The following is a 16,608-nucleotide window of genomic DNA, read 5'->3' as shown; positions in this document are numbered from 1 at the left end:
TTGTTGAAATCGCATGTCTTCGTTTATTTAAAAGTTTAGAGAAAGAGGACCATCATCAACTCTTCAGCCTCTAATTAGCTCAAACACGACCTGAACAACAATTGTATTGTCACGTTCATTAAACTGTGTTAATGACGGACAGTCCTGGATCGCGGCGATAAACCTTCGTCCCAGCGAAATAGGAAAACGAGGTAAAGCTGGCTCGCTGTGGTTTGGCTGCTAATGCTCTTAGCGCGTGTCTTTATTCACTGCTAATTAATGAATCACAAAAACAAAAAAAGGCCGACATCCTCTAAGACCCTGAACTGCTCACCGCTGCTGAATGAATGCCGAGATATGCTGGCAGGATTAGTGATCCAGCCGTCGGCCGCATCTTGGTAATCCGGCTAGCGAGACGGGATAGTGCGTAGGAGCTATTGTACCGAGGGATTGGCTGCACCCCTTTTGTTTAACTGTATATTGTGAGGAAACTGAAATCATAAAATGACAACCCATCTTACTGGTAGTTTAATATAAACAAATAATAAAGTCTTAGCCCTGTGGACTCACGAACACCGATGAAGACAGTTGTGGTGACATTTTTGTGATGATTTAAAGAAAAAAAAATACAAATAAGATAAACACACTTTGCCAAAGTTATCCCAGTGGTCACTGGTCTCAATTGATAACCGCAGAGCTTCTTCAATCCCTCTTCTTGGCTCCGATTCCAGCCAGAATAATCATCCCACCCAGGGGAGAGCGAGCGAGAGCTGCACTCGCAGCAGTGTGTGTAGGGCTGATAGGTGACATGTCAGTGAGGTCACTGCTGCTCCGCTGCATTAAATGAAATGTCAGTGGTTGCATAGAACCGTCGCACACTCTTGTCAAAGACACATGTAATATTGCTCAGTGGGGGGGTTCTCCACCAAGTCATTGAGTTGATCAAGGCACTAAACTCATTTTAAAAAGTAGTTTGACAGTGGAAGACACGCTATTTTCACAAAATTGTAGTGCGTTAGGTGAAACTACACCTACAGATGAATCAAAACTCAATTGAACTCACTTCGGAATAACTCTCAACATTGTTCAGTTGTAAACAAATAAAATACGGATCAATACGCTTGCTTTTTTTAGTACCTATTAAATACATATTACTTAGTATTATTCAAGGACCCTGACTTACCGTAATTCCTACACAAACCGTCAAATGGTGCGGCTCCGTAACTTACTAAAGTTGTACTAAAACATTCAACTAAACTATCAGATTTCATGAGTGTCATGTGCCTTTATTTATTCATTTGAATATGTACTGTGATAAGGGGGGTGATTTATTAGAAGTATTTGTATTTTTTTGTAATGAACCTTGACTGTCTGCACTCCTCTTTAGCCCCTGCATATTTGAGTGTACTGTAATAGCAGTAATAAATGAGGAATAAGGCCTCACAAACTGCCCCCTATAATTAGAAATAGTTTTTTTTGGCATCCAATAGCTAAAAAACAGGATCTAGAGCACTGATGCTGTTGTTTGTGGAAGCATGACAACTGTTTTTAGCAGCTCAGGCAGTCAGATGCAGAAAAATATGTGGATTCATGCAAGTTTAGAGCCTATAAAATACTTCAACACTTAAGGCTGTGTATTGTCATGAATGTCATGGATCAAAGTCTTTCTTCTCAGCTGGATGAACTTGAGATGGACTGTGTTCACAGGGGAGTCCATGTTGGTGGTGGACGAGGGCTCCTTGGCCTGCCTGTGTTCTGGTGTATTGACAGCCACAGACCTGGACAGCACCCATGACCAGCTGACCTTTCACCTGGACACTCCTCCTGTACACGGCTTCCTGGAGAACACGCTGCCCACACCGGGCTCGGAGAAGAGCAACGCTGGAATCAGAGTCGGTCGGTTGAGCTGAAGTCATAAAAAACGCACTTTTCACTTTTCAATATTTTCTTACCTATATGCCTAAGTTCGTTTTTTAATTCATTTATTTTCTCGTCTTTTCTGCTTTCCTTTTTCCATCTTTGCTGTCTTTCCTCTTTTTAATATTCTTCGTTTTTTTCTTTTTTGCACTTATCTTACCTTTGGAACTCTTTCTAACTTGTTTTTTGTGTTTTTTCCTAACTCAATGTTTTGTTGTCATATTTTCCCTCAACATTTTTTGTCTCTCTATTTATGTTTTCCACCCTTTTGGTTCTTTAATTCCTTTTTTATCTCCTTTTTTTGCTTCTTATTTGGATTTTTTAAAATTGTTTCTTCCTTTTCTCCTTTCCTATGTGTCCTATTTTTATTTAATATTTTTCTATTTCTCTTTCTGTTGTTCCATCTCTCCTTCTTGTTTTTCTACTCCATTCTTCCTTTGTTAGCCCCACTTTTTTCAAGTGTTCAATCAATACAAGAAAACATCTGATCTAGTGTTTGACTCTTTGAGATGACGCCTCTCTCTGTCTCGCCCAGACTCCTTCTCCTTCGACCACCTCACGTCCGGCTTCATCAACTACGTCCAGTCGGAGCACAGAGGCACAGAGCCGACTGTTGACCAGCTGACCATCAGCGTGAGCGACGGTCTGCACCGCTCCGCCGCCGTCCCCTTCTACGTCATCATCAGCCCCACCAATGACGAGGCTCCGTCGTTACTGCTGACTAACTTCACGGTGAGAACACCTCAAACAAAAGCTAAAGTAAAACATGTGTATCAGGAGGTAATATGTGATTGTTAGGAATGTAAGAAAATATTGATGCACTCAAATATGATAACGTATTGCTTTATCAATATATACCTGTATAAAGATATATTTTTTTCAATTTTATTTTTTAGTTTCAAATCATATGTTGTTGTTAACGTCATTCTTTCATGGTTTATAGTACCATGAAGTGTGTATACAATTAAATAATTAGCATTTTTTATTTATAATTTTTGTTTTAAAAATTAAACTTCTGACTCCTACATTAAAGCAGTCAATACATACTTCGTAACTAGAGGAACAATAAATTCCTGCAAGATCCCAGCGATGACTGAGGACGAGAGGATACAGTCGACTCAAGCATCGTTTAAAGCTGACACATATTTGTAACAAATGATATCAGTTATGACTTTGTCATTAATCATGTGGTCTGTAAATTCTGCAAAACCAGAGTGAAGTACTCAGACAATTCTACAAATATATCCTTGTTCTTCAGTATAACAATACATTTTATTGTTGGTCTGTATCTTGATATGTATTGTATTGTGAAATTCTGGCGATTACACACACCTAATTATTGTGTAAATATTACTTCGAACCCTGATGAGGCAGCGACTCTAGGCTCTATTGCATGTATTTCCAATAAAAGGCTTAGGATTCATGAAGTAGTCCACAAATAATTTAAATGACTGAAAAGTACCTTAAAATAATGGTGACTAACTAAGATTGCACATAAATCTAGATCATCATCAATGGGACCCCTGAGGATCACACTATCATAGCTTACACTATCTGCTTAGGGAGAGAAGAGCGGTGGAGCCAGAAACTCAAGGAGTTACTTTCCATTCTTTCATTTATAACTTAACTTATCTAGTGCTATATTGACTTACAAAAAAACTTCAAGAAACAAGCCCATGTCCTCCTACTGCAGGTGGAAGAAGGCGGCCTGAGAGAGCTGACTCCTTCCATTCTAAACGGCTTCGACCTGGATGCTCCTCCGAATGTGCTCACGTTCACCGTGGAGAAGCCGCCGGCTCACGGCTTCCTCATCAACGGCATCTACGGCGCCGACATGATCCGCTACAAGGAGATGGGATCCACGCTTCTGCAGACCAGCCTCTTGATCTCCACGTTTACTCTGCAGGAGCTCCGGCAAGGTGAGAGAACCTGGAGGTCTATATTGGGATTTTTTACGGTCAATGTTACTTTCCTATGTTTATTTAATATATTGTTTATTACCTATTTAAGCATTTAAAATATATTGGTAATTATGATACAAAGCAGCTTCTAGAACTGATGTAAAGTGTAAGTGAAATATGCTGCAGACTTGAGATGAGTCCTTTAAAATACTTATCTTAGTTGAACTGAGTGCTCCAATAAAAGCCATAAATATCTTGACTAATGTATTAGGCAGGTGCTCGTAATGAAGGCTAATATAAGTCGTTTTTTTTCTTTTGTGAATTACATTCAACAGAACACGTCTTCTCTGTTCTCCCTCTCTTCCCCTGCATGTCCCTCTGCAGGCATGAAGATCCTGTACATGCACGATGACACAGAAACCCTGGAGGACGCCGTGCTGCTGCAGCTGACAGATGGCGTCCACACAGTCCAGAGGACGGCTCAGGTCACCGTGCTGCCGGTCAACGACGAGAAACCACTGCTGCTCAAGTACACTGACACACATGCACCCGCTGAGGGATTGGAATTTTTTGTTGTGACAAGGTCAAAGGTTAAAGCTCAGGAATTTTCTTTTTTTTAGCTCAAAAATCTCAAACAATGTGAATTCATTATATATAGTTGCAGTTATATAATCAGATTAATGAGATTATAGGGATGAAAAAAGTCTGTAATAAAACTGATTTATATGATTATATGGGATTCCATTTGGGGGATTAACAAATAATTGTTGAAAATAGGAAAACTGCCGGAGAAGAGACATGTACTTCAAATTTATTTTAATGCGGGAAAAGAAAACATTAAATTTGTGTTAATTATTAAAGATATTTTTAGACCCGAATATGATTTCTAAAGAAAATCGTATATATAAAAATGTATCAAATTATTATTATTATTATTATTAAATAATCTAAGGTGCTGCTGTAGAAGGTCAATCAAAGAACTTGTATTTCTTATGTCTTTAAATGCAGGGAACAAAATATGAAATTTGTTTTAATTTAAAAATATATTTCTGGATGAAATGGAATATGTTTAATAGAAATTTATTTAAGTATCATACCTGAATTCAATTTGGAAAATTATGAAAAGAAAGATTACAGTTTTATTTTAACAATTCTATTTGAAATTCTGCTATAATATTGTGTAGTAAGTAATATTTAAAAAAAAAAAAAAAGTGTTTAACTTAAAGTTTAAAGCATACCATAAATAAGTATACATTTTTATAAAAAAAGGAATCTTAAACAACAATTAAATTAAAATATATTTCAGAATCTAATGTATGTTTTCAAAGAAACTTAAATGATCTCCAGAGTTTCTTGTCATCCCAGGACTCGTCACAAGACATGAGTTGTTTAACACAGAGGGACGAAGTCAACAGGAATGATAAGAAGTTTAGCAGAGCAGTAAGGGGGGCACATGAGGTGCTCTGCTTGAGTGGACGGCTGCTTCTGTACCACCCACAGTCTTTTCATTTGAATGAGTGATCGAGAATTAGCACCCTTGACTGACTTCCCTGTCATGTCCCGATTCTCACACACACCTGTGCACCCGGTCCCCAGGACGGCTGGACCCGAGTGTGTTGGCACTAGCCCGAGCTGGTTCTGTAAAGACCGCCGGGGTGGAAGTAACTCTGAGACTTGGCACAGATGCCCGATCTCCTTGTTATGGCTCCTGCAGGATGGACGTGGCAGCTCCTGTCCTGCGTGGATTTTACTTCCAAGTGAAGAAGCAACCAGACGGTTTCCCATGTCCCCTCAACATCCCTCATTCTTCCTCCCACACCAGCGCTCCCTCTGGAGAACCCTGTTGTCACACAAACTTTTCACTCTTATCTGGTTCAGTTCGAGGCGCACACAGGGCTGTTCAGGCTCTTTGCCAGGAGAGCCACAATTGATTAAAGTATAAACAGTAAACCATGACATCATACCAAGGGTTATCTCATTTTAAACTTCAAAATAAAAGTCATATATTTTCAACCAGACAGATGGTAAAATTAAATGAAAATTGTTAGCTTTACTGTTTTCCTTTGATCTTGTCAAAATCTTGCCCCTATTTAAAAAAAATGTTGAAGTAACAAGACACAAAATATCTAGAATTATTATTTTAATCATGCCATGATATAGTGAAAGTAAAAAAATAGTTATTTGTTGTTCATCACTTGATATTTATTTTAAAGAAATATAAACTACAAAAGAAACATAAAATAAGTAGTATATTTATATATGTATATATATATTTCTTTTAAATTTATTTTGTTTCTTCGCTCCACTTGTGTTTCAGGAATGCCGGGCTGGAGGTGAGTGTTGGTGAGCGGAGAGTGATCTCCAGTGTGGTTCTGGAGGCTGAGGATCTGGACACGCCGCCCACACGCGTCTTTTATTTCCTAAACAGCGAGCCCCGCTTCGGCAAACTGCAGCTGAAGGTGAGAGAACGGATACATCAGACCAAGTCGAACTAATGACTTCAGAAGGTCTTCTACGCCTTGTGACACATAAGGACACTGAGCATCTCACGGTTGCTATGATGTGAATTTTGCTTTATTTCAATAATCAAAATGGAGTTTAAGAAAAAATCTTGGCAACCACGAACGTCTTGGCGATGTTATTAATTTCTATTACATGATGAAGTAATATTCAGTGAAATATATTTGTTTTCTTTTTTTCTCAAAAATCTGTTAAAATAAAAAATAAAAAAGCTTAAAAAAACTTTGAAAATGATTGTTTCTGGAGGAAATTTGTTATATTCCATAGTCAACTGAAGACTATGCAATATGTTTGAAAAGAAAGAAGAATGTGTCAGAATAATATACACTATATATGTGTGTGTGTGTTTTCAACACATCTAAAACAATTTTTTAATTGTAAAGAGAAAATGGCCGCATGATGAGTAGAGGAAAATGCTGGATTAATAATATGTCACTTAATCCAAGTTTGCTAAACAAATTTTAAATTTTAATGACTTTAGGATCATAATATCACAAAACCCTGAGAAACTTTTTACAGCAACCGTCTCCAAATCCATCATCATCCAAATTTTGTTGCCCTTGTGAGGTCAATAAAAAACCAACACAGTCGATCATTAAAAGTTGTTTATCAACCGTCCAGATGCTTACTTTTCCAAACACACTGAGCCAGGGACAGAAGTTCCAGACTACAATCAATTAAAAAAGATTTAAATACATTTTTGACAACTCACCCCCTATACACAGAAAAAAGACTTTAGTATATGTCTGTATTGAATAATATTTAAAGTTCCAAAACTCTCATTGAGGATCAGACCTGGAATAACAAGTTGTCCGACTGGTAATCAAGGGTTGTCGTTCACAGACCGGCTCAGGGTGGATCCATCTAATGTCCGGGCGGAACTTCACTCAGGACGATGTCGAGCTCAACCGACTCTGGTACACACACACAGCGAGGGACAATGCTGCTGGGTTCAAAGGTCACGACAGCTTCCGCTTCACGCTCAGCGACTTGACCAACGAGACTCCAGCTCAGACTTTCTTCATCTCTGTCCAGGTGGTCCAGAAGGGTGAGCGCTCTCGTCTCGTCTTCAATCCTCACAGAATTTCTTTTTTTTAAACTTTTTTTTAACATTTTGTTTTAGGATCTGTAGACCTTCATAGACATGTACAATATATTTTCTACAACTCTACGTATGTTTTACAAAAACAATATTTAAAAAAGGCTGGTCTTAAAGAAGGAGGAATTGAGGTATAATAAATTATAGAAGAAATGAATAAAAATTATATAATAATAAAGTTATTAATAAACAGATTTAAATATTTCTAAACTTAGCCTAATTTTATTAAAAAATAAAAGGCTCTGTAATACATGATTCATCGTAGTTAAAGTGAAATGAGATTATCGTCTTCCTTCACTTCACTCGTCTTCTCACAAATGAATGGAGATTAAAATTCCGGAGTCTAAAAATATCTCCAGAAGAACAAACCTGGGCGAGCACCTCCACACACCTCATCCATTATTGAGCGTCTGCCAGCTTTGCCAGTCGGGTGAACACGAGGCCCTTCTGGCTGCTGGCCCTCAGATCCTGGAGGAGTCGAGGTGAGAACCAGCAACTCCTCGGCCACTGAATAATTAAGGGCAGCAGAGGTGGAGCAGCTGCGGAGAGATGTCGGCGCCGGCTCCTCCGGGTGGACCAGAGCTTTGGCCTGTTTGGGTTTCGTCAGCGTGTAAAGTTCAGTTCAGGCAACATCTTGCAAACATTTGACTCTGAGAGGTTCACGTCATTTAACGCTTCATTTCAAAATCACTTGTTAACCTTTCATGAGAAGACGTGTGGACGTTCTCTGAGCCCATGATGATCGATCAGTCAAAGGTTATGGAGCAAAAGAAAAATATTTTGAATTTGAAGACAAAGAGTTAACACTAAAGGAAAGTTGTGAACTAAAAGTTTTAAATACTTTAAACTTTTACTTTAAAAAAAAGCTTTAAAGCCATTAAATATATATTATTCAAGGATTTTAGCGCTGATACATTTTTGCTAAGAATGGAGCAAAATGAGTGAATAAGACAAAACAACATAATTCCAATAAAGAAAAGTTATAGAATACAATTCAGATTCACAATCACCCTTTTTTTAAATATAAAAAACATTTCCTCACTTCATTTTCTTTCTGGTCAAACTTTTTTTTTTCATATTCAAAAGTTTATTTTTATCACTTTTTTGTAATTTTTTTTTGTCCTTTTTTATCTCGAAGATTCCATGTTTTTCTGATACAAAACACTTTTCCTTTTTAGATTCCAAAATAACTTTTTTGAATCCAAATTTCATTTAATTTTTTAATTCAAAAATGTTTTTTTCAGATTCAAAACTTTGATTTCAAGATTATTTTTACAAAAAAAAAGTTATACTCCTAATGATTATGATACATGGTTTTCATTTTTATTTTACGTTTCTATTCAAGTTTTTTTTTTTTCAGATTTAAACTTGTTTTTCGACTCAATTTCTTAGATGCGTATTGTTCCAGCATCAATACTTTTGACCCTGATTTATCCGTATAGTTGTGAAGAGTCTTATCCAAGAGAGTGTGGAGATGTTGGTCTTTGACACATATTTCACAGCGGATGTGAGGTTTGAACTGAAGACCTGCTGCTCTACACTCTTCCTCCTGCAGGTGACATCCAGCTGCAGACCTCTCTGGTGGACCTGCTGGAGGGTCAGCGTGTGGTGCTGAACACGGACATCCTGCTGGCCTCAGACACGGCCGGGCGTCCCGAGGAGCTGGTCTACACGCTGTCGGCACCCCCGAGCTACGGCCTGGTCCACCTGGTCCACCGGCCCGGAGTCCCGCTGCTCACCTTCACGCAGCTGGACGTGGCCGCTCACCGAGTGTGTTACACTCACGACAACAGTCACCAGACGGAGAGCGACATGTTCAGGTGACACACACACTAGTGAAGATCGTTGGAGACGCGGTCGAGTGGCGATGCTCACTGAATATATTATGTATTCATATATATTTATTATATATTATTATATTTATTGACTATAGAAAACTGAACTAATACACCTCTTGAGTCTTCTGCCACTCAAGTGTTTATCCGTGTCCAGCCAACCTGGCAGGCAGTACAACCGAGTGTGAGTCTGTGTGTGTGTGTGTGTGTGTACGTGTGTGTGCATGTAGGAGGGAGGGGGGAGTTGTCAGAGTGTGACCTGGACAGTGGTGGGACTGTGGATGTGACGCCGGGACCTCTGCTGCCCTGACCGTCTGTTGGAGCCAGAACTGATGTGACTCGATTATCCACGCAAAGGAGATCTTTTTGTTTGTGTTTCTCAGTGAGTGTGTCGTGTTTGTGAGTCCCTGATGACGACGTGTGTTTGTGTTCGGCGCTGACTGAGGCTGTGTTTGGGTTTAAGTCAGTGTGTTTGTGTTCAATACTGACATGTGAAATTTATTTTGTTGAATCAGAGTGTGCCTGTGTCTGCATGAATATGTGTGGGCACGCACATGTGTGTGTGTGTGCGCATGTGTGTGAGTGCTTGTGTATGTGCGAATGTGTGTCTATCTGTTGTGCGTGTGTTTCTGTGTGCACAAGCGTATTTGTGTTAATGTATTTTTGTGCATGTGTGTGTGTGTTGGTGTGTAACTGTGTGTGTGTTTGCTTGCGTCGGTGTCTATGTACGTGTGTCCATTTGTGTGTACCATATATGCATGTGGGGGTGTGTGTCAATTTGTGTGTACTATATATGCCTGTGTGCATGTGTGTCTACATATGTGTCTGTTTGTGTGTAGTATACAGGTATATGCCGGTGTGCATGTGTGTGTAACTGTGTGTGTGTGTGCTTGCGTGGGTGTCTGTGTACATGTGTTCATTTGTGTGTACCAAATATGCATTTGTGTGTATATATGTGTGTGTATATGCGTGTGTGTGTTGACAGAGGATGATAAATGAGCAGTGTTGGGAGCAGAACAACAGCTCTGGCGAGGCGGTGGTTGTGGTTCTGGCCACAGACGACCGTCCCTGGGCAAACACGGCTGACACCGCAGCCAGATGTTTCACCAGAACCTGCCTGTGAGTGTGTGTGTGTGTGTGTGTGTGTGTGGTGGCCGCCATGCTCCGGCCCCGGGCGGTTTGTCAGCTGTAGAGCTGCAGGGCCGAGGAGCAGATTGTGTTGGCAGAAAACTGAGTGGACAAAACCCCCTCACACACACACACACAGACACAAGGACACGTGTACATTTATCTTGTGTGAACGTGTACCTGAGTGATCGTTGACTGATACTTAATGTCCTAATATCAGGTATCATGTCTTGACCATTAATATATATATATTTATATGTATCAATTGGTGTTTATTGGCAGTAATCTAGTGAAAAGATACGATATATTGTCATATACTGCTATACTGTACATAGAACAATATATTGAGTTTATTCTAAATAATTGTCAGAAAACTACCACACAAAGGTATATACTATAATAAACATACAATATGAAGGCAGATGTAGTCAACTGTATCCTCTCGTCCTCAGTGATCCTCATGATCAAGCAGGATTTAATTGTTCCTCTGATGCGGAGGGACATACTGACTGCGGCCATCTAGTGGCCTGAGGTTAAATTGCAGTTTTCACGTTATTGTAAATAATAAATCGATACTGTGCTGTTGAATATCGTAACGGGGAAAAGAATGTCAAGATATTTAAGTGTATCGATATTTTGTGTTTCCACATCTAGAGGTCAATGTTCTTCTTCCCTTTACAGTTTCGTGGTTACCAACGGCGACTCTTCCCGTAGTGGAACCCTCCACTTCACCATCCAGCACAGCGACCGCATCCCCCCGACACTGCACCACAATACCGGGCTCCGCCTACAGGACGGCGCTACAGAGACGGTGACCCCCGAGTGTCTGCAGCTCACCGACCCCGACACCCCTGTCGGCAACCTGAGCTACGTCCTCACAGAGCCGCCTCGCTACGGAAAACTGCTGCTGAGAGGCGTCCCCGTGTCCAACACCTTCACCCAGAAGGACGTGGACGACCTCGCCGTCGCCTACTGGCACAACCCCAGCAGCCCGGCAGAGATCGACAGGTTCTACTTCCTGCCCACGGACGGGAAGAACCGAGGGTACCTGGTGTTCGGTCAGCTGAGAGAGGAGCCGGCCGCTTTCAACATACAGGTGACAGTCGTTCACCCTCACCTCGACCCCTGTCCTCTCTTATCTCTATTTTCTATCTTTTTTATATAAAAAATATTTCTACAATAATTCATTCAAACACAGACATGTTGCTTAGATTTCAAAATGACACTTTTAAATAACACATTTCCCACTTTTATGTTGTTGTTATATAATATTATGGATATATTAATTTAATTTTCGTTATATACAGTTTAATGAATCTAAATATATAAATAAGGATATTTGTTATAAAATAACTTTAAAGAAGAGAGGAATTGAATATAACAAATTACTACATTTTGGTTGAAAAAAAATGATATAAAAAAGTGAGTCAACTGTTTTAAATTAAAATAAATGAACTGAGCTCTTCAAACCCTAATTATTTGTTCCGTTTGTTGGAAGGTCTTTATTTTTGTTTAGTCATATCTGAAATGTTAAAATAAACAATTTCAAACAAAATGTAAATAGTTATATATCGCTAATAAAAACCGAACAGAAACAACTTCACTTAAAAAGAAACTCCGGCAGAGACGTTTAATTTGTGTACAACAGCGGCGCCCAGTGGACAAAACCAAAACTGCCGGGGTGATTTTTATTGAATACTTTAAACCAACTTTGTAGAGTACTACAAAGACGACAATTATTTAAACTGATATTGATGTTGTTTTATTAAAAACTATTTATAGTAAGTAAGTAATATTTATTTATATAGCGCTTTTCCAGACCAGGGTCACAAAGCGCTTAAACAATCAAAACAATACTCAAAAAAGTACATACTTTAAAGATCAAGATAAAACTGAGAACACAACAGGAGTTCGAGAAATTCAAGGAAAAGCCTGAACAAATAGAAACGTCTTAAGATGTTTCTTAAAGGAGTCAGAAAGCAGAAACTCATTTGATGACGTGTGTGTGTCCAGGTGGAGCGAGTGGACAGATCACCTCCCACTCTCACCACTAGAAGGAGCCCTAGCTCGGTGGTGCAGTTGGACGACGGACGCTTCGGCATCTTCATCACCTCCAAACACCTGCAGGCCTCTGACCCCGACAGTCCACTGGAGGAGCTGGAGTTCTCCATCACCAGAGCGCCACACTTTGGTTACCTGGAGAACTCGCTGACAGGGGGCTACATCAAGGGCCGCTTCACACAGCGGGACCTGAACCAGCGCGCCGTCCTCTTCATCCTGCCCGCCGACATGGAGGTGACCAGCGACAGTTTCCAGTTCAGACTGGTCGACCCGGCAGGGAATTCTGCTCTGCCAGAAACGTAGGTGTAAGGATGAGTGTGTAGCGCCCCCTATAGAGGTTTGGAAATGACTCTGACAACCAGTGGCAAATGAGTTGATTTTTTACTTTAAAGGCCGTTTTCTTTTTCCTGTTGTAGTCTAGAGACCTTTCCAGGGTGTCCTAATCATCATTGTGTATCTTAAACAATCAATATATATTTTAAAAGCTCCATGAATTTAAATGATCAACCATTATTTTATAAAATAATGTACAATAATATATAAAATAAAGGTTATTTTAAGAATAATAGAAACTGTATTTGTCTCACAGAGATACATTGACATTACTTGCAACATCAATTTGTAAAAGGAATTAACATGGAAGAATATAAAATACAAAAATACAATATAGTGTTAAAGTAGAAATGGAACAGCAAAAATAAGATGATAAATGAAATCCAAGATAAAAATAGTAAAATATGTTGCTAAAAAGAGTAATGGTTTGGCAGTTCTTAAAATATAATAATACCAATTATGCATTTTATTTATAAGCACCTTTCAAAACTCTCAAAGTTAGTTTACAGGAGGATAAGGGCACACAATACACAATAAAATAAAATACACAAAGTAATATCCAGGAAGTTAAAATCAACACAATAAAACAAGGTAAAAGCTGATTGAATTAATGAAATTGGTTGTATAAGTACCATTAACTAAATATATACATATATACACATTTTAAAACGCCTTTTATAAAATAGATTAAAAGAACTTCCCGTGTCTGTCTTTCTTTCTCTCCCAGTCGTGAGGTTAAGAAGATCTGATCATGTCTTCCTTGTGTTAGTCTGGAACTGTCCTGGTCTCGGGTGGAGTTGTCCGCCACCTGCTACAGGACGTGTGAGACGTCAGGAACTCTCCAGATCCAAATCCAACGCAGCGGGAAAAGCATCGACCCGGCTTACGTCGCAATCCAGGTACGTGGAGCTTGATGAGGGTTCACCTAAAGCGTCCACTAGAGGGAGCCAGAGTGGAGAGTTTTAAGGTCACAGCTCGACTGTCGCGCAGGTGGAAGAAGGTTCAGCGAAGCCCGGAAGAGACTTCACCCACAGCTCCGCCTCGCTGATCCAGTTCGATGCAGGTACGTCATCGGCGCCGTGAGCTAAGAGGCTCTCGAGCTGAGCTTCTGCCCCCGACAGGAGTGGACGCCAAGACCTGGAACATCTACCTGATCGACGACGGCCTGGAGGAGAACCACGAGGTCTTCACGGTGATCCTGAAACAGCCCAAGAACGCCGTCCTGGGACAGAGGAGCTCCGCCAGCGTGGAGATCATCGACCCCAGAGGAGGTGAGACTGTAGACGTAACTCGCTGTGCTAAACGTGTCAAGTTTGTCTTTGTTTACACAATAAAATGGATGAATTTGTTTATTTCAATATGCAGTTAAAATATTGTCAAGTGATAAATCATTATTTCATTATTATTAAATGTCTACATTCTACTGCAGAAACTTGATGTGGAGGACCACACACACATATACACACACATGTACACACTTGACACTCACACCTCACTCACACACATACATACACGTACACACACACGTAGACACACATGAACACAAACACATACACACAGATGTAAACTAACATACACACACGTATACACACACCTCACTCACACACGTACACACACAGGCACACCAACACGAGCAGACAAATGCATAGAAAAACAACCAACCACATATATATGTATAAATATATATAGTTTAAGTAACAGATTAACATGTCAAACTGATTATCTCTCGCAGGTCTGTGTGACCCTGAAGACCTGAAGGTGGAAGACGACCTGAGTCCTCCTCCTCCCCCTCCTCCCCCATCCCTCCCTCCTTCCAAACCAGCGGAGGAGGAGCAGGTCACGGACATCGAGGCGGAGCTGCTGTGGGAGAACCAGCCTCACCCTCCGCGGGGGGACGTTCCCAACCGTCGCAGCTACCTGGACCTCGTGGAGGGAGAACCTCAGGACCAGGCGGCGGGCGCAGTCGTGCGGCAGCACCGAAGACCCAGAGTCGGCGGACACAGAACCAGATCGGGCGGATTGAAGGTCCGGCTGATGCTAAACGATATTTGACCCCAAGCATCCCATAATAACACCTCCTCCTCCCGCTGCCTACAGGTCCAGGTGTCGGCCGAGACCAGGTCCCAGGACAAAGTCTGGACGGTGAGATTCTCAATTCAGTGTTAACCCAAGTTCTGACCCGACCCGCTGGTTCCCCCCACAGTTCCACAGTCTGACCCCTCTGAGGCTGGAGGAGCTGAAGCCCGGCAGGTCGGAGTGGAGCTGGTCCGGTCAGGAGCTCCGGGCGGGAGATGACCCTCATGAGGACCCTCGAACACGACGACATCACACACAGGTGTGTCTCCTCTGAAGACCAACACGGTGACTCCCACTGAACCAGAACTCTTGTGGGTCCACAGGCTGGAGGGTCGGGCTCATGTCCGGACGGATGGACTCACTACAGGAGGCGCTGTTACATCCTGAGCTCGTCCCGGGGTAGCTGGGCCAGCGCTCAGAGGACGTGTTCGCTTCTGTGAGTGCATGACCCCGTGACCCAACACCAGTGGCAGATCCTATTCATTTCTATTATTAGGGCTTTTGTTTGAGGACATTTGTCATTTTTGTGAGGTTTATTATTGACCCCCATGTAGTTATAAAATATAATTTAATAATAAGCTAAGCATATTTAGCTGTATTTTAAACACTCGTCGATGAATGTTTCATAAAGGTTAAGAATATTAGAACTAACCTGACATTCATTAGCATCATTGTTGCTCATATCACGTTAGCTTAAGTGCTCCAGTAAAGATCCCAGGAGACCTAAAGTGGTCGACTTTATAGAGGTGAGTATTAGCAAGATCTGGACACGAAACCATGTATTTTGATATCTTGCAATATATCACAATACTGTAGGAAGTGCTTTAACTTGCTTTCAAACCAAACTATGTCCAAACATCAGCTTCATAAGCTGCAGGAGTCAACTGTATCCTCTCGTCCTCAGTTATCAACAGGGTCTTGGGAGATTTCATTGTTCTTATAGCTCCAAAGGAATTTCAACACAAAAAAACCTAAATACAAACCTTTGATAATTTTTAATTGTAAATAAAAGATCAAATTATTTAATTATTAATTTCAAACACACTTTATTGAACTGTAAAGAACAAAGTATGGTAAAACTGATTTAAAGGCCACCATAAAACATTTATAATTAAATAAAAAGCAATTCATTATTAATAATAATTAAATATTTTTGTCAAACTTTTTGCTTCTTTATTTTTTCTTGATGGCCCCTCAGAACTACTACTGAAAAAAAATATGTTGCTCCCACCACTGTAGATGGACAGTACTGCCCCCTGCAGGTCAACTACATATCTGAAATAAAAATAATTGTTTTCCAAATATTTTCTATATATGTTGATAGTATAACAAACTCAAGTTGTGAAATACAATGACTTAAGGTAACTGGTTAGTGAGTTTAGGCTGAAGCTAATGACGCTATCTTAGATTTTAAAGGAAAAGATTGTTTGGAATGTCGTCTGTTTTACAGATATCTAAACTAACCACTAAACTTAAAATAAATAGTTTATAAAGTTAACCTTTTCAGGTCACCTGGGAAATTGTTTCTTTACCAGAACTGAGCTAACTAGATGTTAGCGACAACAATGCTAGTGATGATCTGATGTAAAGGGTCAAAGTCTGTGCGTCTTGAACTGAGGCTGTGCTGCAGGTTCAACAGCAGCCTGACCAGCGTGCGCTCCAGGAGAGACATGACGTGGCTGTGGAGGTTCGCCGAGAAGAAGCCGTTCTGGATCGGTGAGTTCTTGTTCTTCGGCGTCTCCGTCTACTGCGTCTCTCA

At 40.5% G+C, this 16,608-nt stretch overlaps 1 protein-coding gene across 1 annotated transcript in view; it reads left to right on the top strand.

Annotated features, from left to right (window-relative positions):
- The window catches only part of frem1b (Fras1 related extracellular matrix 1b), a 36,473-nt gene that overhangs the window by 18,997 nt on the left and 868 nt on the right, over positions 1-16,608 (top strand). The window contains exons 18-34 of the mRNA XM_087784666.1: positions 1,687-1,875; positions 2,432-2,628; positions 3,590-3,815; positions 4,182-4,326; positions 6,115-6,256; positions 7,161-7,365; positions 8,972-9,236; positions 11,061-11,475; positions 12,393-12,739; positions 13,543-13,672; positions 13,764-13,836; positions 13,895-14,044; positions 14,506-14,798; positions 14,871-14,915; positions 14,977-15,108; positions 15,173-15,285; positions 16,480-16,565. Of these exons, the coding sequence (XP_087640792.1) occupies positions 1,687-1,875; positions 2,432-2,628; positions 3,590-3,815; positions 4,182-4,326; positions 6,115-6,256; positions 7,161-7,365; positions 8,972-9,236; positions 11,061-11,475; positions 12,393-12,739; positions 13,543-13,672; positions 13,764-13,836; positions 13,895-14,044; positions 14,506-14,798; positions 14,871-14,915; positions 14,977-15,108; positions 15,173-15,285; positions 16,480-16,565 (3,153 nt within the window). The remainder of the gene's footprint in view (positions 1-1,686; positions 1,876-2,431; positions 2,629-3,589; positions 3,816-4,181; positions 4,327-6,114; positions 6,257-7,160; positions 7,366-8,971; positions 9,237-11,060; positions 11,476-12,392; positions 12,740-13,542; positions 13,673-13,763; positions 13,837-13,894; positions 14,045-14,505; positions 14,799-14,870; positions 14,916-14,976; positions 15,109-15,172; positions 15,286-16,479; positions 16,566-16,608) is intronic.

This window comes from Callionymus lyra, chromosome 2, assembly GCF_982586985.1.
Source record: "Callionymus lyra chromosome 2, fCalLyr1.hap1.1, whole genome shotgun sequence".
Lineage (NCBI taxonomy): Eukaryota > Metazoa > Chordata > Actinopteri > Syngnathiformes > Callionymidae > Callionymus > Callionymus lyra.
This window is presented reverse-complemented; position numbering and strand designations above follow the sequence as displayed.